At 45.6% G+C, this 22974-nt stretch overlaps 1 protein-coding gene across 7 annotated transcripts in view; it reads right to left on the bottom strand.

Moving 5' to 3' along the window:
- Positions 1 to 10354: 10354 nt before the first annotated feature.
- Kmt5b (lysine methyltransferase 5B) overlaps positions 10355 to 22974 on the bottom strand; it is a 49371-nt gene continuing 36751 nt past the window's right edge. For 4 of the 7 annotated variants that reach the window (NM_001108512.2, XM_039083648.2, XM_039083639.2 and 1 more), the window contains 2 exons: positions 21266 to 21462; positions 10355 to 14580 (listed from right to left, as the gene is read on the bottom strand). In NM_001108512.2, the coding sequence (NP_001101982.1) occupies positions 13103 to 14580; positions 21266 to 21462 (1675 nt within the window). In that variant the 3' untranslated portion in view covers positions 10355 to 13102. The remainder of the gene's footprint in view (positions 14581 to 21265; positions 21463 to 22974) is intronic. The other 3 variants (XM_039083667.2, XM_039083660.2, XM_039083656.2) reach the window with 1 other exon arrangement.

Genomic DNA, 22974 nt, shown 5'->3' with positions numbered 1-22974 from the left:
GGCCTGTCTGTCTCAAACCACATCAAGGAGAATGTTGTGTGGCTTTCCAGAGAAGGAAGAGCCCAGCCCAGGAATCAGACCCCAGAGGGAAGTCAGAATGGAGACCACTCACTGTTTCTCAACCCTACCAACGGGGGCTAGCCTGTTCTTTACCAGGTTGGCAGAGGCTCAAGTAGGGGTCGGGGGCTCTTCTGAAGCTGAGTCCAGGAGACAGGAAAAAGCACTGTCCTCCTGTTTGTCTCCTTCCTTATAAATGAGAAACCTCCCAGGCCACCTGTGTCTCCCACCTCGCCCAGCAAATCAGATGCCAGACACAGCTAAGAGTCATCTCATTTCAACCCCACCTAAAAGCAAAACCACCTGTTTCACATCTGCAGCCACTAGGACACACAAAAGCAAAACCAATAGCCAAGGACTGGATGTGGTTCCACAGTGTAATGGGCCAATGTCTGAGGGCTTGGACTTGACTCAGCCCGCAGCACTGATACCGAGTAAGATAATACATATTACAGTATGGGAGCCTGGGTAGATAGATAGCTCAGTAGATAATGTGCTTATCAAACAAGTACAAAGATCTTCATAAAAAGCTGGGTGTGCCATGCATTGTATGCATGCTTATAATACGAACACTAGGGTGGGGACAGACAGGCTGACCCCTGGAGGTCTCTGGACATCTGGCCCAGCCAAGAGCAGGAGCTTCGGTTCAGTGAGAGATGTAACTCAAAACGTAAGGTGGGGGAACTGGAGAGATGGAACCGTGGTTAAGAATACTTGTTCTGGAGGCTCACAACCCTATGTGACTAATCCCGAGGGAGCTGACATCCTCTTCTGACCTCCTGGCACTGTACACACATGGTGTACAGACACACATGTAGGTAAAATGCCATACACATAAAATTAAATAAATCTGGGCTGGAGAGATGGCTCAGTGGTTAAGAGCACTGACTGCTCTTCCAGAGGTCCTGAGTTCAAATCCCAGCAACCACATGGTGGCTCACAACCATCTGTAATGGGATCTGATGCCCTCTTCTGGTGTCTGAAGACAGCTACAATGCACATTTATATATAATAAATAGATAAATAAATGTTTAAAATAAATAAATCTTAGAAAAATCTAAAAAGGAAGAGTGATAGAAGACACCAGGCATCAACAATGTTCAGATACACACACACACACACACACACACACACACACACACACACACACACACACACACCTAGGAGCACCTACACACACCTGCTGACAGCCTTGGGCAATTGTAGCTTTATAGTCAGAAGCAGAGTGTGTGTGGGATGGAAGTCCTTTACAGTTCCTGAAGCCAAGTCCAAAGTCAGCCTGTCTGACTGGGTTCCCATCAGTCCAGCCAACACAGAGGCCTTCAGAAGTCATTTGGCAATCACATTCTGCACCTCCATTGCCTCCTAGTTACCTGACCTAGTGACTAAGGACTGGAGGGCCATGACCTGGTGCCTGCCACGCTCGCTGCAGTTTTGTCAATTTGGAACCACATTCTCTGCCTCCCACTTCAGGGAAAGGATTTGGGGTGAGGATAGAGAGCAGGTTCTCTACTCTCTTGCCGCATGCCCTCCCTTACCCTGCTTAGTTTCCCTCTCTGCGTTTATTGGCTATAAACAGGCAGGCCAAGAAGGTTCCTTGCATTTGGATGATGCTGGGTTGAAGGCTGTGACATTCCCAGGAATCTGTGTTGAGAGGTGGGCCAGCAGAGGACACATCCTCCGGCAGTGCTCTGTCAGGCACCAGGGCTGTGACAGTGACAGGGTGAAGTGAGAAGGTTATAACACAGAGCAAACTTCTAGTCTCTCCTCTGCTGGGATTCAATAGTTAGAATGGGTTCTGGATCCAGTCCTTTACTCAGAATGGCTTTCTGGACAACTGCCTCCCTGGGACAGAGGGACAATGACAGGTGCAGGGCTCTTAACCATGTAGCTATAAGACTTTGACATCAGGTCTTTCTGAGCCCTGTCAGGCTGTGGTGTGGAGACACTGGGGAGCTGGGGTTGCTGGAAGTTTCCATCTCCAGTGAAGGTACTTGGATGTATGTTTACCAACCCACGTATGCTTCCCTGGGTCAAGGCCTAGCCAGGCCCAAAGGACTCTGGGTATCTTGTGATATCACGACTGAGTGGGGGGAGGTGAGTGTGTTTGAGAGACATGAAGTGTGGGAAAGGGAATGTTTCAGAAATGATACTGGGAAGGCCCAAATCAGAGAAAATAGGTAGAAAGCCGTTTTTGAGCACACCTCAGACCTGTGTGCCATACCTACCTCCACCTGCACCACAGTTCAAGTGCCAACCAGGGTCCCACAGAGCTCCTCGGACCTCAGGTCTTCACAAGGCCTGTGAATTAGAGTCTGTGGGCTGAGTGGTACTGGGTCACATGCCACTTTGAAGCTCAGGTTTCTTCTAGAAACAGGTAAGGGACCCACAAGAGGCTTGTCTGAACTTTAAGGCACACTCTCTCTCTAAGGCAAGAGCTGACTCATGTCTCTGTTACCATAGTTAGACCCTGTTGCAGCTCCAGGGTCTAGAGGAAGTTGAATATTAACTCTTCTGGTGGGTGGCCCCAGGTAAGCAAACATAGCTGTCACATGTCAACAGCAGTTTCCTCCTGCTGACCTGGCCACTTGCCTGGCATTGCCTGCCACGCTGGCATAGGGTGGGTGGCTCAGGCAGCCAGATAGGAAGGGGAAAAGACTGTCTGCATCCAAGCCACTTGCCTGGCCCACTCAGCCTCACTACTCTAATGACTCTGGGCAGATAGAATCATGGGCTAGAATGGCTTCTGCAGTCAGCCTTTCACCCGACGAGGCCTCCTGTGGCAGGACCAGGCTCCCATGCTGGTGGCCCTGAGGCTGGGGCTGGGACAGATTGTGTGAAAACATAGACATAGGAATTAGGTCACAGGAAGCTGTGTGACCTCCCAGCTTGTCTGGGCACACAAAGCCAAACATCTTTCTATTGTGTGCACCTTTTTTTTCTTTTTTTGGTATACCGGGTTGATTTATTTTTAAATATTATTTACTTATTCGTTAAAGTTTTCTTTATTGTTATTTTATGTAAAGGGATGTTTTGCCTGCATGTATGTATGTATGTATGTATGTATGGTATGTATGTATGTATGTATGTATGTATGTATGTATGTGCACCACATGTATGCAGTGATTGAAAAGGCCATGGGAGAGCATTGGATCCTTTGGAACTGAAGTCATAGGTGGCTGTCATGTGGGTGCTGGGACTCAAACGCTGATCCTCCGCAAGACATTTAGGCAAATGTTTTGTTTTGTCTTTTAAAACTTTATGTGCACTAGTGTTTTGACCATATGCATGTCTGTATGAGGGTGTCAGATCCCTTGGAACAGGAACTACGACAGTTGTCGGCTGCCATGTGAGTGCTGGGAATTGAAGCTGGGTTCTCTGGGAGAGCAGCCCCTACTCTTAACCACTGAACCATCTCTCCAGACTTAAGCAAGTGTTCTTAATCATTGAGCCATCTCTCCAAACCCTTAGCTTTTGCTTTTTTTTTTTTTTTCCTTTTGGAGACAGGGGCCTACATCGTTTAGGCTGGTCTTAAATGTGCTATATTGTTGAGGATGTCCCTCCAAGGTTTTCACCATCATGTGAGGCATTCTCTTGTTTTAGTTATCACCATCATCTTCATCACCTTTGTGTATGTGTGTGTGTGCACATGCACATTTTAAAAAATTATTGGGGTTGGGGATTTAGCTCAGTGGTAGAGTGCTTGCCTAGCAAGCTCAAGGCCCTGGGTTCAGTCCCCAGCTCCGAAAAATAGAAAAGAAAAAAAATTATTTATTTATGTAGAGGTCAGAGGAGAACCTCAGGGATTGGTCCTCATGTTCTTCTACCTTGTTTGAGACAGGATCTCCTATTCAGTGCTTTGTATACCAGACAGGCTGCCCTTCGAGCTACAGGGCTTCTCCTCCCTGAGCCTCCTGTCACCATAGGAAGGCTGTCATTACAGATATGAACTATTTTACTCAGCTTTTCATGAATTCTGGGCATCCAGACTCACTGCTCTTTTTCTTAGTCTCGGTACGTGGGCTGTGCCGTCACCCCGCTCACAAGCTGTGATCTATCTCACAAGCTGTGATCTATCGCTATGCCATATTAGGAAGTGTTGGAGAGTCATGTGCCTCTAGGATGTCTGACCAGGGTCCCCACCTTTCCCTTTGTCACCCAGTCTCCTGAGGGCCCCAAGCTGGGCTCCACCTTCTGTCCTGGACAGCTTGTCTAGCCTTATCTCCAGGACTCTGCACACACCCCCTGCACCTCTGTGCTGGTCCTGGACTCCTGGAGTTCCAGGGGGTGGCAGATAAAGAAGGGTCCCACCTCTTAGGGCAGCAGCAGCCTTTCCCTTCCAGGAGATGCCAGGGGCACCCAATGTGCCTCCCCCACTTTGTGGGCTTCTCGGTTGTATTTGACTAATGGGTGGGTCGCCCTTCTTTATCTGCACACTGACCTTTGGACAAGCTGCCCCTGGCCCCACTGAGCCCACGGAAGACAAGTGGAAAACAATGAGCGGTTCTTAAAAACTGTTACTTTGAAATTCACTTGCAGAATAGTGAGTTCCCACGTGTATGTGTTTCACCTTCTTAGCAAGTCACTTTGGTTCACTCTTCTTCTAGCTTGCCTCACGAAACCTTGTCTTCTTCTTCTTCTTTTTTTTTTTTCTTTTTTCTTTTTTTCGGAGCTGGGGACGGAACCCAGGGCCTTGCGCTTGCTAGGCAGGAACCTTGTCTTCTTTTCCTACCTTATATGTCTCCCAGTTTCCCATTTATTATGGATGGGTGGTCAAGGTCTGGACAGGATGATGCTAGGTTCTTTTTTTTTTAATATGTATGTATGTATGTATGTATTTATTTAATGTATGTGAATACACTGTAGCTGTCTTCAGGCACACCAGAAGAGGGCATTGGATCCCATTACAGATGGTTGTGAGCCACCATGTGGTTGCTGGGAATTGAACTCAGGACCTCTGGAAGAGCAGTCAGTGCTCTTAACCGCTGAGCCATCTCTCCAGCCCTAAGTTCTTTTTTCTTTCCTTTTTTTTTTTTTGCTTTGTTTTATTTTTGTTTTTGTTTTTTTAAAGATAGGGTTTCTCTGTGTATCCCTTGCTGCCCTGGAACTCTCTCTGTAGACCAGGCTGGCCCTGAACACAGAGATCCTCTTGCTTCTGCCTCCTGAGTGCTGGAATTAAAGTGAGTGCCACCACCACCTGGTGAATACATTCTTTTTTTTTTTTTTTTTTTTTTGGTTCTTTTTTTCGGAGCTGGGGACCGAACCCAGGGCCTTGCGCTTCCTAGGTAAGCGCTCTACCACTGAGCTAAATCCCCAGGCCCTGGTGAATACATTCTTGACCTCTTATCCGGGAATGAAATAAGGGGAGACAGCCCATTGTTTAAAACACTTGCCATTCCAGTAACCCCAGAATGCATACAATGCCAGGTGAGGTGGTGTCTCTTCTGTACATTGGTGACCTGGCACCCTCAGATGTTGTAGCAGTTTCTTCAGAGATAAAACCCCTCAGTGGGGAGAAACCCTCCTTAAGGCATTTTCTTCTAGAGGGAGGTAGACCATTGCATCCTTCAGCAAAGCCCTATAACCTGAGGAACCCTGGCATGGAGGGCCCACCTTTACTCTCAGCACTCCAGAGGCAGAGGCAGGGAAATCTCTGTAAGTTCAAAGCTAGCCCGGTTTGCATAGAAAGTTCCAGACCAATCAAGGCTGCAGAGTGATACCCAATCCCACAACAACAGCAACAACAACAACAACAACGACAAAACTGAACCAACTTTAGGAAGTCCCTGAAACTGACTAGATCCTCTCCGGACTTCCCAAGTAGTGGGGACTGCTGAGAGATACGCTGAGACTACCTGGAAGAGATGCTGAGTACTGAGCCCCCTGGAGTAGATGTTCTCCAACCTGCTGATCTGCCTGTGGGCTGTGCAATGAGCTACAGGTTTCCAGTCTTCGTGAGCTGTCACCCATGCTGGAGTGGACTCTGGTGATACAGCTGTCCTTGAGTCATATCTGCTCCTGTGAGTAACCCCAATAAAGTCACTTGTTGGCCAAGGCAGACTCTGGTTGTGTTCTTCCTTTACTCTGTTGTCAATTCCCTATCTGGGGTGAGTAGCCATTTGGGTCACATCTTTCAGGAATTCGGACATACAACATCAGAGTAACCTGGACTAGAGAGACTAGCTTGATTTGATTGAGAGAACCTGACTAAGTGCTTAAGGCAGAAGAGCAGTGGATGAGGATTCCTCACATCAACCTGAGGGCGGGAGGGGGGTGGGAGGAGGAAATAAAAGCCTGCACTGGCTTGGCGGGTGGTGGCGGCGCTGGCCTTTAATCCCAGCACTCAGAAGGCAGAGGCATGCAGACCTGAGTTTGAGGCCAGCCTGGTCCATGAAGTGAATTCCAGGAGAGTGATGGCTACATGGAGAAACCCCGTGTCCAAATAGCAAACAACACAAACAAAAACCACCAACAAAAAAACCCCTGCACTGTTTGTAAAGTTGTGAGGAAATTTGATTTAAGCAAAGCAATGGAAGATATCCAAATGTACTGGGGAGGAGCAGTGGCCTCATGAGTGAAGAGACAAGAACCTCATTTACCTTTAAGAGTGCCTTTTATGGGGTTCAAGAGTAGGAGTTTAGTAACTAGAGACATACTTTGGGGGGCTCTTCATTTTGATTGTCAGGCTTCTACCACATAGGTCTTCACTCACTGCACATGCCCTTCCCATAATGCATCTGACTGTGATCATATGCACACCCAATTATGCATAGGCATAACCTGATAAATAAGGGGTTCTCCTTAAAAGTCCACAATTTGCCTCATTTGAATACACATCCAAACCAGTTTAGGCCAGATTGGCCGTTCTATTCTACCTGGATATATATGGAGTATGTTTGACTATAAACAGTCCAAGTTCAAGTGTCATTAAGACAGTGGTTCTCAACCTACAGTTGTGACAATTTTGGGGTCACATATTATGATTCAGTAGCAAATATTATAACAGTAGAAAAAATACAGTTGTAAAGTAGCAAGCAGGGCTGGAGAGAAGGCTCAGCGGCTAAAAGCACTGACTGCTCTTCCAGAGGTCCTGAGTTTACTTCCCAGCAACCACATGGTGGCTCATAACCATCTGTCATGGGATCTGATGCCCTCTTCTGGTGTGTCTGAAGACAGTGACAGTGTACTCACATATATAAAATAAAGACATTTAAAAAATACATAAAATATAAAGTAGAAATGAAATAATTTTCTGGTTGGGAGTCACCACAACATGAACTGTATTGAAGGGTCACAGCATTAGGAAGGTTGAGATCCACTGCATTAAAAGGTTCCAGTGTGGATGACAGGTTGCTAGGCACATTGTCTGGAGTAAGATGTTGTCATATATGTGCAGGTAAAACTCAGGTTGCCAAGTGCATTGCTAGAAGGTGGATGTGTGCACAAACCCATGCAAGCTACGGAACTGCTTCTACTACTTGTCTGCCTCATTTTCACTTAGACTGTCTGTCCCTTGTCAAAATTTATTCCCACCTAGACACTCATATTTAACAGGCAGAGGTTAGAATCTGAATGTGAGGGCTAGAGAGATGGTTCAGTGGTTAAGAGCACTGACTGCTTTTCTAGAGGTCTTGAGTTCAATTCCCAGCACCCACATGGTGGCTCTCAACCATCTGTAATGAGATCTGATGCCCTCTTCTGGTGTGTCTGAAGACAGCTACAGTGTACTTATATATAATAAATAAATACTGAGGAGCTGAGAGAGAGAAGGCCTTCTCTGGGAAATTTAGGCAAAGACCTCCCCCTGACTGCAATCCTTGTTGAAGGAAATGGCCCTTGCTTGTCCAAACTGCTTTATTTTTATGGTGGATGTGAATGCATATGGCTTACTAAGGATGAACCAGGGACTAAATACTGTTGCAGGAAGGGAAGCTCATTGGCCAAACACTTGGGGCCTATCTAGCCTCACATTAGCATAGAGAACTCTATAGTTTTTATGCTAAGTGACCAGTTGTCATGGTTCTCTTAGTGGGGTGTCATGGTTACATGTTCCAGGACAGGTAGAGTCTGGCTGGGCGTTGGTTCCACACCTGCCATTCTCACTTATGAGATTTACTGGGGGCTTTTGAACCTGCTTTGAACTTACCAGTTCTTCTGTTTGGTGGCATGGTCCACTTGCCCCCACAGATGTGGAGTTTTATGCCTGGCTCAACGTTTTTGACACCCTAACCTCTATGCCTTCTGACCCCACTATCTCTGGAGGCTCCTGCTGGTCTTAGATTCACTGATCAGTGCAATCAGTTGGAACCCCACGGATGTTTGGATGCTGACTGTAAATACTTAACCAATTATACTGGGAATCTATAGCTAGCTTACATTCCTACTGTCCATTTCACACTTCCCAAAACCTCAGACCTCACCTTTCCCTCAGATGACCTTGCCTATTGCTTGTTTTTTTTTTTTTTTCTTTTTCTTTTTCTTTTTCTTTTTTCCTGGAGCTGAGGACCGAACCCAGGGCCTTGCACTTGCTAGGCAAGCGCTCTACCACTGAGCTAAACCCCCAACCCTGCCTATTGCTTATAGACAGGGCAGAGCTCTGAAGTGGCCTGGCTCTCCTCCACGCCCTTAACCTTTTCCTCTTGGTAGTCTCATGGGAAGCCTGTGCTATCCTGGAAAGGTGTGGACCTCCCACTTACACCTGCCTCATTTTTGTATTTTTGAGTCTCAATGTAGCTCTGGCTAGCCCAGAACTCCCTACATAGACCAGGCTGGAACTGAACTCAGAGATCTGCCTACTTCTACTCCCAAGTGCTGGGATTAAAGGCATATGCCAACACACCCACTCCTTTTTATACAAAGATGTATATTGTCATTTTGCTTACATGTATGTATATATGTAGTGTGTGTGTGTGTGCACATGTATGCCTGTTGCCCATGGGAGCCAAAAGAGGGTATTGGGTCTCCTGGAGATGGAGTTACCTAAGGTTGTGAACCACAATGTGGGTGCTGGAAACCAACCTGGGTCCTCTGTTAAGGACAATTGCTCTTAACCACTGAGGTATCTTTCCAGTCCCGTGGACTCCTCTTGTAGCTGCAAGCCAGAAAGACAGTTTTTTTTTTTTTTTTTCGGAGCTGGGGACCGAACCCAGGGCCTTGTGCTTGCTAGGCAAGCGCTCTACCACTGAGCTAAATCCCCAACCCCCAGAAAGACAGTTCTTAATCCCTCCGTTATTCTTAGCTCTGAATAACTAACTCCTCTCACCTCCTTTCTTACTCTGTGGTAACTTCCATTGTCCTTGGTTAAACTTGCAGTCTTTTAATGAAAGTAGTGATTCCCCAAGCTAGACTTCTCCACTCTCCCCCACTAGCCTGGTCCTCCTAAAATGACTCCCAACTGCTATCTAAGGTCACAGAGGACAAATGGTGTCCAGTGCAGCACTTCCTGTGTGGGAGGCCTGGGCTGTCTATCCTAAACAACTCTCATCTTTAACTCAAATCTTACCTAACTTCAGATGCCTAAAAGGTGCTCAATGTATTTGGAAAAAAAAAAAAAAAAGCCATTACTCGTACTAAAAAGGACTTGCCTGTTCATGTCTCAGACTGAACCTATGTGACCCAGCAAAGCATGGTTTCTTTTCAGTAGAGCAGACTATGGTGGGCCACTCCCATCTACCATGGCTGAGCCTGGGCAGTAAACTGATAAAGACACAGAGAATCTCTTAATCTGTCCTCAACTGGCAGTCTGGGTTATATAAAAAAAGCTTAAGTGATCTGGGAGGGTGAGTGTGGCAGAGGTGGGTTGGAGGGTGGTCATTCATCTACCCTCTGGTCATTCATTTGGTCCTTTGCTGCTTTCTGGGATCTATTGCTGTCCATCGCCCACGGGATCTAGGACACTGGGGAGGGAGGCTATAGCCTTCTCGTTCATGCCAAGAGCTCACTTGCCCTTTCATAGGGGCTACAAAAGTTCCGACCCACCTGAATCTGACTGGCAGCCTATGTAGCAGGACATATACTGGACACAAAAAGTTGAGATTTGAGGAGGGAGTCTCAGGGTTTCCAGGCAACTTGGTGAACTGTGGAAGCCCGGTAACACACTGAGAAAAAAAGCCCTGATGTGTCTGGGGTGCTGAAAGCAGCCTTTCTGGGGTGAAAGACATGGTCCCTCCATTCTGAGGGAGTGAGTCAGGCCCCTCTTACTCATGGTCACAGGTACAATGGCTCACCCCAATTCACAAACTGCTTCCTGGAAGCACCTGGTGGAAGACTTCTTAAGACACAGTGGACACTGACCAGATCATTTTAATTTCCGAATTTATTAAAATGATTAACCTCAATACTGCAAGTGCATGTACAAAATATTTGTAAAAAATGTTTTTTAATGAAACGTTAAAGAACTTACCTCAAATGCTGAAAAAGTCCTTTTTCATTCTTTCAGTACAAGGAATACATTGTATCTCAAAAGTATTACAACTCAGCAAAACAATTTAAAACAGTAATTTGAAAAATGATTGAAAATTGAATACTTTACATATATTTCTAGGATCATTTCCTAATTCTTACAATTGCCAAAAACTTTACCAATCATTGCATAAGCTCGAGCTGAGAGTTTTATTGAGTGTAACCTCTTCCAGACTGGTCAAGAGTGTGGGGTTCTGGCACCCCCACAGTGAAGTTCTACAGCAGATCGAGAACAGTCTGAGGCCCCTGCCTTGAGAAACGGAAATAAGGTTCCCTAGACGGCATCAGCAGCACTGCTGAATGCTTGTGCATACAACTCCTGAGAGGCAGCAACTCCTCACAATGTCACTGCTCTTAGACCCATGGGAAGGTCGGCCTCCAGACGAGGCCACAACAAAACTAAAATAAACATCATAAATAAGTTACTAAAATTAAGCTTAAAAATGGAGAAAATGGGAAATATGTTATTTTGTTACTTTTTCCTTAAGATTGAAATTCCTGAAATGGCTATTGTTGGTATTCAAAGAAACGGGAGGATTTAGTCTCAACAGCCCAAGAGAACATGGGAATGCAGGTGACCAGCTGCCCTGTGCAGGCTCCTAAGCTCACCTTCAGCTTCCTGGAGGTGGCACGTGGCTCACACTTACACTTGGGGATCCCATGGGGACTGGAAGCATCATGGAAGGTGTTCTGGATGCCTTGACACAGGAGATCTTGAGACACAGGGCTGCCTTTCTTCACGGCTATAGCAAATGGGTGTGTGTGTGTGTGTGTGTGTGTGTGTGTGTGTGTGTGTGTGTGCGCGCGAGCATGCTGTCTTCCCTTCTGCTTACCAGTGAGATAGACACCCAAGAGGGTGAGACCGCATGGCAAGGACAAGACTGTACAGGACCACAGCAGGGATTCTATCATGCACAGGAGCAAAGACATCGTATCCTAGAAACACTCATGAATCTTACTAATTTGTAACTGGAACCTCTAAGCAACGGTTTTAAGGATCCAAGTGTCCCCAAGCTGAATACCATAGTGTCGTCAGCAACAGGGAAGCACTGAGAAGCTCTTTGTTGGACCTTTCCCTCCCTGCAGGTCCCTTCTGACACGCCGGAACAGAGTCCACTAGCTTGTGTCGTTTAGGAACACTATGTATCTATCTGAAAGGGTACCTACATATTTCCCAGGAAATAAACAGACCCACTGGTGTCAAACACCTGCTACAGACTGACTGATATTCTCAAATTCTTTGATTTGTAAAATAATCCAGAGAAACAAACAAGCCTGTATCGAACATAAAGCAGTAATCAAAAATTGCTCATTAAGTTAAAGTTAATTTCTCTTCTCAAAGTGCTTCAAAAACAAATTAAATCTGACTCCTCTTTTTGTTTGACTGATAATATAATCAAAAAAATCTGATACTTTCATAATAAACTAACATAAGCCAAGAACGCCCACTGATGCAGTGCTTACACTATATATTTATAATTTCCTATTTTATTGGCATGAATATTTCTAAACTTAAAAACCTTCCTGGTAAGTTCTTTTAATTTCTTATGACAAAAATTTCTCACAACACACAAATATTTACAACATATACATCGTTTTCAGCTCTTTACATTGAATCCCAAAGACAAATGTTTGTATAGGTTACCACAGAACAAAAGCTGTGACTCAGGTTCTTATTTCATAAACTATTATAAGTTAAAGTGAATAATTTCTTTTAATATTCCTTGTAGCATTTTACAAGTGCAACAGAAACTTGAAGACCCAAATTAAGATAGCTGGAGTTCATCAGACAAACGCTGCTCGCTGTCGCCACGCTGTTCACAGCAAAGGTTTGAAAAAATAAGCACCAATCATTCTTGCAAAGAACAATTTTATCTAAAAGGATTGGAAAGTGTTAAATACACGGTCTTTAATTTACAAGACAAGCAATAAATAAGTTGCTCTGAAAACTCATCCTGCACACCACCAGCCCGTACATATAATGTACTGAGAAGGAGCTGTCACGCAGAAGACTGCATTTAAGTTAATTTTTTCTTCAAAGAAATCAATCTGACTTCCAGCCAATGGTCTGCTATGATAACGAAGGCCACGGACAGGACACCTGGGCCGGTAAACAGTGTGAAACCGACACAACTCCAAGGGGGAAACATCTAGCAAATAAACCAAAAGCCAGAGGTCAATGCTGGTGATAGGAGCAGATGCTGGAAACCCTTCCCACAAGGCTGCTCTGCTCCGCCCTAACTACGGCTTAGTCATCTACGGAAGAAGGCTGGCTGGCGCTTGCTCTCATAGGTGACAACATGGTGTAACCACATTAGTGTCTGAAGGTCCTATGTGGAGAGCTGCTGTCACTGGATAGTTTACTGGAGCCTCTATCTTACAACAGGGCTTTCCCTCGGAATTGCACATAAGAAGGCTATTTAAAAAGTACAATAAAAATTTGCACAAATCAGACTTAAGAGTCAGGATGCTGTACACTTTCTACAGTATTATGCCTACAGGTGATGAGACCACAGAAGTGCTGCGCTGAGAAGCTGTGGCTGGGATTTTTACTTTTTAGTTCCCCAGGACAATGAGTGAGCGCTCATGCGTTCAGTCTTAGAGACTGATCTTCTCTTCTCCTTGAAGAAATGTCGATATCTATGGAGTCTTTACCAACAATTAGCCTCAGCCGCTTTGCGGGAGGAAGAGGGATGAAGTCATCATCGAAGTCATCCTCACAGTCCTCCTCTTCCTCCTCCCCCTCAGAAGATGACGAGTCATCTGTGCTGTCCTCCTCATACTGACTATAGTCATCCACCTCCATCTGGGACTCTAGCAGGGACAGGGGGTCACTGCAGCACACACCGTTCTCATGAAGCCCTTCTGCACATGGCCCCCTGCTCTCCTCATCCCGCTTGAGTTGAATCTTGAGCTTAGTAGAGCTGCTGCCTGGCCCCGAGCTAACCCCATTGCTAAGCTTTGCAACATAGAGGTTACTGTCACTTTCATGGTCTTTGCTGAGCTTGATGCTGATTTTTGAGGAGTTTACACTATCACTCTCATGGTCATTTGTCTTGCTGCTGCTGTCATGCCGCCTGCGAAGCGTCAACTTGGGGATTCCAGAGCTGTTCTCTAGGATCAGCTGTGCATCGTACCTGGTGACCCGCCGCTTCTTTTTACTTTGTGCAGTTCTGAAGCTGTCTTTTGTTGTGAAGCTGTCGGGTGTGACAATGGAGCAGCCAACAGGTGAGGGAGCAGAGTCTGTGTAGCTCACAGGCACCCTGACCGTGCCACTGGGCTCACCCTGGTCGGGATGGGGCCCTGGCAAATCTGGCAGCCCGTCTTTCCCAGGGAAGCTGTGCTCTGGACTGCAATCCTCTGTCTTTGCTAAGTGTTTCACGGGTTTCCCTTGTCGAAATTTCTTTCGTGAAGGGCAGGAGTCACTCTTGGGACACTCCTGGGATGCTTCCTCCCTGAGAGCAGTCTCAGGAGCCAGTTCTTCCAGCACCTCTGGGGTTGGCTGCTGGCCACTGTCTGGGTAAGGTTCCAGTATACCATTTTTATAGCCATCCAAGGGACTTGGTGCAAGCTTGATGTCAGTGGTCTCCTTCAGACCTGTCCTTGTCCTCAAAGAGCGCCGGGTTGTGTAGGTGCAGGGCAAACTGTCGCCCTGCGAGTGAGCACCTCTCCCAGGGTTCTGCCTGTGTTCTCTCGCAGCATGTCTAGTCAAGCACCCACTCCCCACTGCAGCATGGACTGGTCCCTCTGCCTCCCTCTCTTTCTTAATTGGCAAATTTTTATATAGCACAACTTTGGGCTCCTTAAGCACTAAGTTCCCCATCTCGAGCTTCCGGGATGTGCTCTTCTGGTCCAGCCGCTTGCAGTGATTCCTCAGTTTGATCTTGGAAAGTAAAGGCTTCGCCGGCTTTCTCAGTTTCTTTGGTACCCTGGAATTGTTCATGTGCACTAGCTTAGGTGAGGTAGAGTTGGAAGCCGCTGGGACTCTTGGCATGGACTGCCTCGTCAGTGCTCTGCTCTTGCTGTTCTTTTTCACACCAACTGAAGACTTTCGGTTAGAAGCTGTGAAGTTTACAAGAAAAAAAAAAGATGAAACCAGCTTGGTATTGCAACAGGACATAAATAATCTATCCCCAAAGCAGACCACCGGCCACAAACTGCTGACACACACATATGCAAGGCAGCCCTCCAGGGGCAGTCTCAACAGAACCCCATATTGTCTCTACTATGGTTCAAGGGTCTTAGCATGTATCTCCCATGTCAGTGCTCACTGGTCCAGACTAAGTATTTTTCTTACATAAAAGATTTAAAGGGAAAGCAAATGAGTTACAGTTTCTACTCTCATCCCCCCCCCAACCCCATGTGTCTTATGTACATATATCCTGGCTGGTCTGGAACTTGACAGACCAGGCTGGCCCTGAACTCTCAGCACTTCTGACTGTCTTAAGTGCTGGGAGCATAGGTGTGAACTGTAATGCCCAGCTTCTCTCCTGAACTCTTAGCCACTGTTTTAAATTTTCCCAAAGTATGTTATTACTGACTCAGTATAGCAACAGAGCTAAGATGCATTGAGTGCTGGACTCTAGAAGACACGTTCTCTCCAGTGGTTTTAACAGAACAGATTCTAAGAGGTATACATTGTCCTCGCTAATACTCATGCATTAGTAACGCATGCTGTTTGCATCACAAGATGGGAAGCTATGCAGGTGGCTATTAGCTCAAGAGCTGCAGAGATAGTGTATTCTTGATGGTAACTTGGGACAATAGATCTAAACAGTACAAAGGCTGCAAGACTCAGTTGACAGCTAAGTGCCTCTCGGGAGGCTGTGACCCAAGGACATGTTGTCCTTGCCCTGTCTTAACGTTTCCCTTTACATTTACACAATCATGAAATCTTACATTAGTCAAATTTTTTGTCTTTTTTTGAGACAGGGTTTCTTTGTGTAGCCTTGGCTGTCCTAGAACTAGCTCTATAGACCAGGCTGGCCTTGAACTCAGAGATCTGCCTGCCTCTGCCTCCCAAGTGCTAGGATTAAAAGTGTGCACTACCACTCCACCCATCCCTAGCTCATTAGTTAATTTTTAATTATTTAATTCTCTGAGTTCTGCAGGTAAAAATGACAAAAACAAACAAACAAAAACACAAAGCAGCAAAAACTCCTTTATTAAAACTAGTCAGCAGAAAGGCTGTGGTGACCAAGTGATCAGCACCCTCAAAAGGCCAGGGGCAGCCCACAAAGAGCCTACCCAACAGTTGGTTGGGCAGCCACTCCTTCTTTCCACACAGCAAAGCAAGGAGCTAGCAGTGCCAGTACTCTCATCACTAGAAGTGAACGAGAATGTCTAACAGACACTCTGAAATGACCCACCAGAAGTAGACGACTTTCTACTTCAGGGACTGGTTTGCCAGTAGCTACAGTCTACCCAAACCATCTGAGCCCACAGTGATGAGAGCTGCTGAACGGACTAAGAATCCACATTTCTGTGGGTTGCTGCCAAGAATATGACTTATTCCTAGAGCAGTTCAGTCCAGTCTGGATGGGATTCCACTTGAGGCTGAGTGACTTATAGATTGGAATGACTCACACCTGTGTACACTTACACTCCTGCTCTTTCTCTCATGTTAAAGGTAGGATGTCTAGGGAATACTTTAGCAAACAGATGGCTCTAACAAACCACATAAACACATTAATGTTCAATGTTCTGGTTGCTTCCAGGCACAACCCAAGGGACTGCTTTTCTCATTTGTCATGCTTCCTCAAACATGGCTTCTTCCAGAACTATGTATAACCAGGCTCTTCCGTCTCCAGCCTTCCATTTTCCCATTTCCATCCCACTCTTCCTTTGAATATGGAATTGATCCACACATTGACCCACAGCATGCTCTGGTCAGCACCCTCTGCAGCCTGAGCCCTGCCCCTCTAGTGGACTGCAGCAGGCACAAAGCAGTGTGTACTCTGCAGCCCTTTTCTGTTTTTATTTCTATGAACTCGAGTCTGGTAACCGCTTTCTTCTCCCCTAGGTGAAGAATATATGATCCTGTCTTCCTTTAGCCCTGGCAGGCCATCAGTCATCCGCCAGCCCAAGCCCGTTGAATATAATTTTCCTGGCCACAGTTGCTTCCATTCAGATGCTAGCAGTCCCTAAGCCTCTAGCCCTGCCCTCCTGAACCACAGGTCTAGACTCATAAACACTGATTAAAGCTGCTCCAGGGCTGATAGGCCTACATTGTCCCCTAGAGCTCTGGCAGGTTCTCCCTTAGTTCTCCACCCTGTCAGTAGTAAATACCATCTGCCCACTGCACAAGCAAGGAAGCTGATCATCCCCGATTCTTCCTTCCTTAACTGCCTCATAAAGTCCTGCAGTTATCTACCTCTGCAGTCACTGAAACCTACTGCTTCTGTTCCACATGCCACTACCTCCTGTTGGACCACACATGGCACTTGTCCAGTCTCATTCCCTCCAGAGCCAGAACGACTTATCTCATGTCCTTCTAGAAGGTAACCCTTGCAATAACCTGAGACTACTAAGACTAAAGCCTGAAACCTTCAACTAAGTCACATTCCTTCTTTCCATCTGTGAAGCAACAGGTTTCCTGATTAAAGGCCTTCCCACTCGTGTCCCTCTGCTGTGGACATGCCTCACCTGGCCAGTTTCATCCTTTAGGAGTCTTTTCTGACTCTTGGCACCAAAGGCTCTCTTTACTTAGTCTTTAATGTAACTCATTAGCTGAATTCCATTTTAAGGTGATTCTGAGTCTGATGTCTCCCAGATCCTCCCTTTCTTAGAGTCCCTGGTGGTAGCAATGCCAATCACTGACAAAGTGGTTCTTACGTTTGTGATCTGAGCACAAATAGACTGCACTTGATAACATAGTTCCAGAGAGTATTGTTGTGTCTGTAAAGTATTATGTGTCTGTAAAGGGACTCACAGTTTATTTGAAAAGCATCGTCTCACCAAAAGTCCAGTGAAAAGGCAAGCTCACTGAAAGAATGAATCAGAAAAGTGTGACTGAGACTCTCCTAGAATGCCAGGGCGAGTTGCTATGCAGACATTTAAGGGAGATGGGGCATCCATGTTAAATCTAGAGGAGGAAGTTATGGGATACAATGGAAAACTGTGAGTCAACCACTTCAAAGAGTATTGAGACTCTGTCAGGGTCTTGAAATCCAGAGGCAGGAGTGTCCTAGCTGCCCCTGCTGAGGGCACTTTCTCTCTTTTGTAATGGTTAAGTCCCAAATGCATAACCTGGATGGTAACTTTGGTATCGTGTACATTTCTTCTGACTGCTACCTGCTGGACACTGCATACAAGTCACATGATGACCTAAAGTGATTCTTAACATACCTATGAAGGAGCCAAGCTCTCATGGGCTAGTGGGTCTGCTGAGAAGTGATATTTGTAGCTCCAGAACCTGAGTTCCTTATCACTGTTATGCTACCTGCATTATAGCTTCAGTTCCAACTCACAGAGGACACACTGGATGGCCACTGACTGAGGTTGCTCCAAGGTGTCATTTAAACCATAAGGTAGTATACTCTGTGTGCACCATAAAGAAGCATGACGAACGAACACGAGTGCTGCCTTGAGCTCTTAGGCGATGCTGGCAATGCATGCGGATCAAGTTTGTACAAGGGCCATTTGTAGCTTAGAATCCAGAAAACCCTAGGCAGCACATGAAAGGCTCCCATTATCAGGCACAAGGACATTTGCCTGTCATGACTGACTGGCAAGGCCACCTGAAAGGAATGATGAGAAAGGCATAGAAAGGCAGGCCTGGCAGGAAAATGAATCAGTGAGAGGTAGCCCTGTCACAGAGAAGGGGTGGCTCTACCTTCAGGCCTAGCCAGGTGCTCCTTTAGTCCACATAAACTCATTCTACTGCCCGTGTCTGCTGGGTCCTGCATCGGCTTGTAATAAAGGTAGTGACTGCTGGTTTTGGGAACCGTTTGAGTCTTCATGTCTCACATACCTTTATCACTAACTATAGGAGACAGACAAGCCAATAAGGCACCAAGGCCTAGAAACCCATGACTCTCCAAAGGGCACTGGAACTCAGATTGGAGGACTCATTTTTTGGACATGGAATGTCTTGTTTTCATTCCTGGGTGCTAAAGCAGAAAGCCAACTTGGACCTTCTTAGATACCATCTCTCAAGCCTTGTTTAGAGAAAGAATGTTTTCCTTGTGCCTAGGGAGCAACGCTGCCTAGTACACCTGTTACAGCAGTACCTCTACCAGCTGCCAAACTGCAAGTGAAGGCAGGAGAAAGAGAAGCATGCAGGCCAACAGCAGGCCGTGGCCACACGCTAGGCGTGCCTGAAGCCCTGGGAGAAAGTGTGATGCTCTGAACTATGACCTGGACATCCTAGTACAACCTTGACTTTTAAAACAACACTAACTAGGTGACACTTGCAGGCACTTGAGTTCCACTGCTGAGAGCAGCATAGTGGAAGGACAGCACCGACCTGTCATCCAACCCCCACACATGTGCTATGGCCACTCTCCAGGGTCAAAGAAGTAAAAATAAAAAAAATTCACAAAAGAGATAAAGCATAGGTAAGAACAAGGGCAAAGGACCCACTATGTGCCTGTCCTATACACTTCTAGATGTACTAAGGCACTATGGCACCATTTCCTGCTAGGCAGGAGAGTGGCAAAATGATACTCAAGCATTGGCTCTTGCTGGGACCTGGGCCATGCCTCCAAGTCACTGACAATAAGCCTTGGCTTACTTAACACTCATGTTACTAAAAGGCATTCTGACTAATAACCCACACACCTAACACGAGCAGTCGCTACCAAGGTTGAGCTTCCTATTCTAAAGTGCTGAGCTCAAAGTGCTGCTTATGCTTGAGGAAAAGGAGTCAGCTCTGCAGCAACCCTGCCCTTGTCTTGGAGCTGAGGCAAAGGTTTCCCAGGAAGGGCCAGAAACACCACATCTTGGTATCTCTCTAAAAACTACTGGATTTAGTAATAACTATTTCCCATGTTGTAACAAGCTACTAGTATAGATAACAACACCTCCAGAAACTATTTGTATTAAGTATTTAGGCTCAGTGGTATACTGAGTTTATAATGGATATTCTAGTGATCAAGTTCATCCACAACAACAGGGACTCTCTCATTCATCAGAGCCATTCTCTGAGGATAGCTTTGTGGCTGTCTAGAGGGCAGCCCACACCTCAGTGTTTCCATGTAAGCATTTATGAAATGGGCTTCACAAGCTACAGTGTCTTCAAGGAACCAGACTCAAGAAAACGAAGTTCATTACACTGCCTTTATTAATAGAAGCAACAGTCAACAGTGAATGAGAGACTAATACTTCCTCCTCCTTGTTCACTCTGGGCCTCAGCTAAAAAGTGTGAACTTGAACTACACTATTGCTTTCATACTAGAGGTCACGCCTGGCCTTGGACTTCAAGTAGATTCAAATATCCACGCAGTGGCATTTACCATCATGGAGGAGACAATTTCCCTTTTCTTCAAAATTTGCTGTAAGGAGGAGTACCCAAGAGTGGGTTGAAAACAGCTGAAGGCATGGAGAAGATCCTGGAACAGCCAGTACCTGAGGAGGATCCTAAGTGCTCAGTTACTGGACACTAGAGTGCTAGAAGACATACTCTATAGGCAACCAAGGCCAACCTTTCTCACAGATGACTCTAGCAGAGACAAGTCAGACAGGAGAACCTGCTGTTGTAGCGACATCACAGCCGCCACAGAGGTCCCAGCACTTCAAGCTCCACCGTGCCATCTTTGGCCTCTGTGACGTTTCTTCTCTTCCTTTTTTTTTTTTTTTTTTTTGGTTTAACCCCCTCCCCAATTTCCATTAGATACACTACCAAGATAAAACTGGCCTCTTAGAGCCTGCTACCTTCTGTAGTAGCCATCACACACATCCTACAACAGCCACATCCAAATACTCATGGCACATTTCTGAGCCTAGTGAACTAGCTTGATTCACTTCAAAAATGCTAATCAAGCAGTTAAATGATGGAAGTCTTGAAGCTATAATGAACTCTGGGTCTATCTTGTTCCTAGATTGGCTGGAGATGAATATGGGTAGCCTGATGAACCAGCCAAGCTCTTTTCTTTCTTTCTTTCTTTTTTTTTTTTTTTTTTTCCGGAGCTGGGGACCGAACCCAGGGCCTTGCGCTTCCTAGGTAAGCGCTCTACCACTGAGCTAAATCCCCAGCCCCCCAGCCAAGCTCTTGCAGGGCCTAAAACACTATTACACAATCACCAAGGACTTGAAAATGTTTTCCTTGAGCACAATAGTCCTGGAACATATACTGAATATTTCAATGTCAAATTACCAAGTATTCAACAATACATATAGAGGTTTGCTCTAAATTTGGAGTGGATGAAAACTGCTATGGACTAAAAGTGTATACTGCCAAGTGCATTTCTAGCTGAAATGCCTCAAGTCTCAGTTTCTATGAATTTGGGACTTCAAAACTACTGATGCTGGGCTGGAGAGATGGCTCAGCAGTTAAGAGCATTGAACTGCTCTTCCAGAGGTCCTGAGTTCATTTCCCAGCAACCACATGGTGGCTCACAACCATCTGTAATGGGATTTGATGCCCTCTTATGGTGTGTCTGAAGATAGTGACAGTGTACTAACAAATATAAAATAAATAAATCTTAAAAACAAAACAAAACAAAACAAAAAACCCAAAAAAAACTTCTGGGGCATTCTACAGAACTGAGGAGTGTAACCGGCACCTTACAGTAGCTCCCTTACTTACTTGCATTGTCTTTTTCCTGAGTGGTGTCTGCGTCTGTATTAGAGCTGACAGACTGACTGTCTGAGCTTTTGCTGCTGTCACCTAACTTTTTAAGCCTATTTAAGCGTTTATCTGTTTCTCTAAGTCCGTATTTGCTATTGATAACAGGAGCAGGCGCAGGCAGTCCTACTCGTGATTTAAAAGCACCAGTTCCCCGTCTGAAAGAGAAAACAGCAAAGGTCAAACAAATGGAGCACATTATTTAAAACAAGCTTAGCTGCTGAGGGTGTGTGGCCAACAGGGCTGACATGAACTGATAAGGCCTCCACCACAGAGAACTGCTAGCTTTAGAGCTCTCAGAGAGGGCCAGCACACATCTACCAAAACTCTTTTGAAAGTATACTTACAATGTCTGTCTCATTCATTTTCTGCCTGTGGACCTGATCTGTAGAAACACTATGTAGCGGATTCTTCAATTTACATTATTTCTTTTAGGAAGCAAAACTAAGATCCTACATCACAACCATCTTACCAAGCATTCAATTTTCTGGCACCATGTCTGTCTAAGAGTAATCGTGCATTAAACACATGCTTTGAAAGCTCACATTTACACAGAACATTCATGAATGTATTCAATGTTCTATGACGTGTGTGTGTGTGTGTGTGTGTGTGTGTGTGTGTGTGTGTGTGTGTAGATACTCACATATGAGCCTATAAAAGCCAGAAGTGGCATCAGATCTTTGGAGCTGGAGTTACTGGGGGCTGTGAAGAACCTGACACAGGGGCTAAGACTGGAACTTGGATCCTATGAAACGATCAGTATGAACTCTTAGCTGCTGAGCTGTGTATTCATCTGACTTTGACTTAACTGGGTCATTTGAGCATTTTTTTTAGATTTACTACTTAAGTCATGACCTTTAAAATCCTAAAGTTAGGTAGGAAGAGCTTTCGGGATGTGTGTCTGTCTCTGTCTCTCCCTCTGTCCCCCCCCCCCCTTTTCTTCCTTTCCCTTCCTTCTTTTCTGACACAGGGTCTCTAGTTCTAGCTGTTCAGGATCTTTCTATGTAGACCAGGATAGCCTCTAAGTCACATGAGATCTGCTGCCTTCTACTTTCTGGGTATTGGGATTAAAGGCATGTGCCACCACATTCGGCTTTGGGTAAAGATTTATTTTCTTTTTAATTGTGTGTGTGCACGCAAACACACACAAACCCTCAGAGGACAGGAAGGTTGGGTGTCAGTTTCCCTGGAGTGGCTGAAACAGCACAACATGTGTGGTGGGAACTAAACTTGGGTCCTCTGAAGAGCAGCACATGCTCTTACCTCTCAAGCCCCTAGGCAGATCTTTTCCTAATCATTTTATATTGTTTATTTAAACTGTATTTGGGAGTTTAGCTTGTTTTTTCCCCGGAAGCAGTAGTACTCACTTCCCATATGCACTTTGCTTGTTTAGAACTCTGCTCACTATTGTTCATTCCTAAGCAATGTATCTATCAATCTGACCATAACCACTTTATAATCATCTTTATATCTGTTAAGACAATTCTCTTGTTTCTTAGTCTGGTCTCAGATGCTCTATGACCAGAACTTCTGATCTTCTTGCCTCACTTTTGAGTACTGGAATGACAGGCATGTGCCACCACAATAGCCACTCATGCAGCTCTGGGATCTATCCAGGCTCCCTGTACTTTAGGCAGCTCTGTATCTACTATATCACCAACTCTCCTCTA

This window comes from Rattus norvegicus, chromosome 1, assembly GCF_036323735.1.
Source record: "Rattus norvegicus strain BN/NHsdMcwi chromosome 1, GRCr8, whole genome shotgun sequence".
In the NCBI taxonomy this organism is placed as follows: domain Eukaryota; kingdom Metazoa; phylum Chordata; class Mammalia; order Rodentia; family Muridae; genus Rattus; species Rattus norvegicus.
Note: the sequence above shows the minus strand (reverse complement) of the source record. Positions and strands in the feature narration are given on the sequence as shown.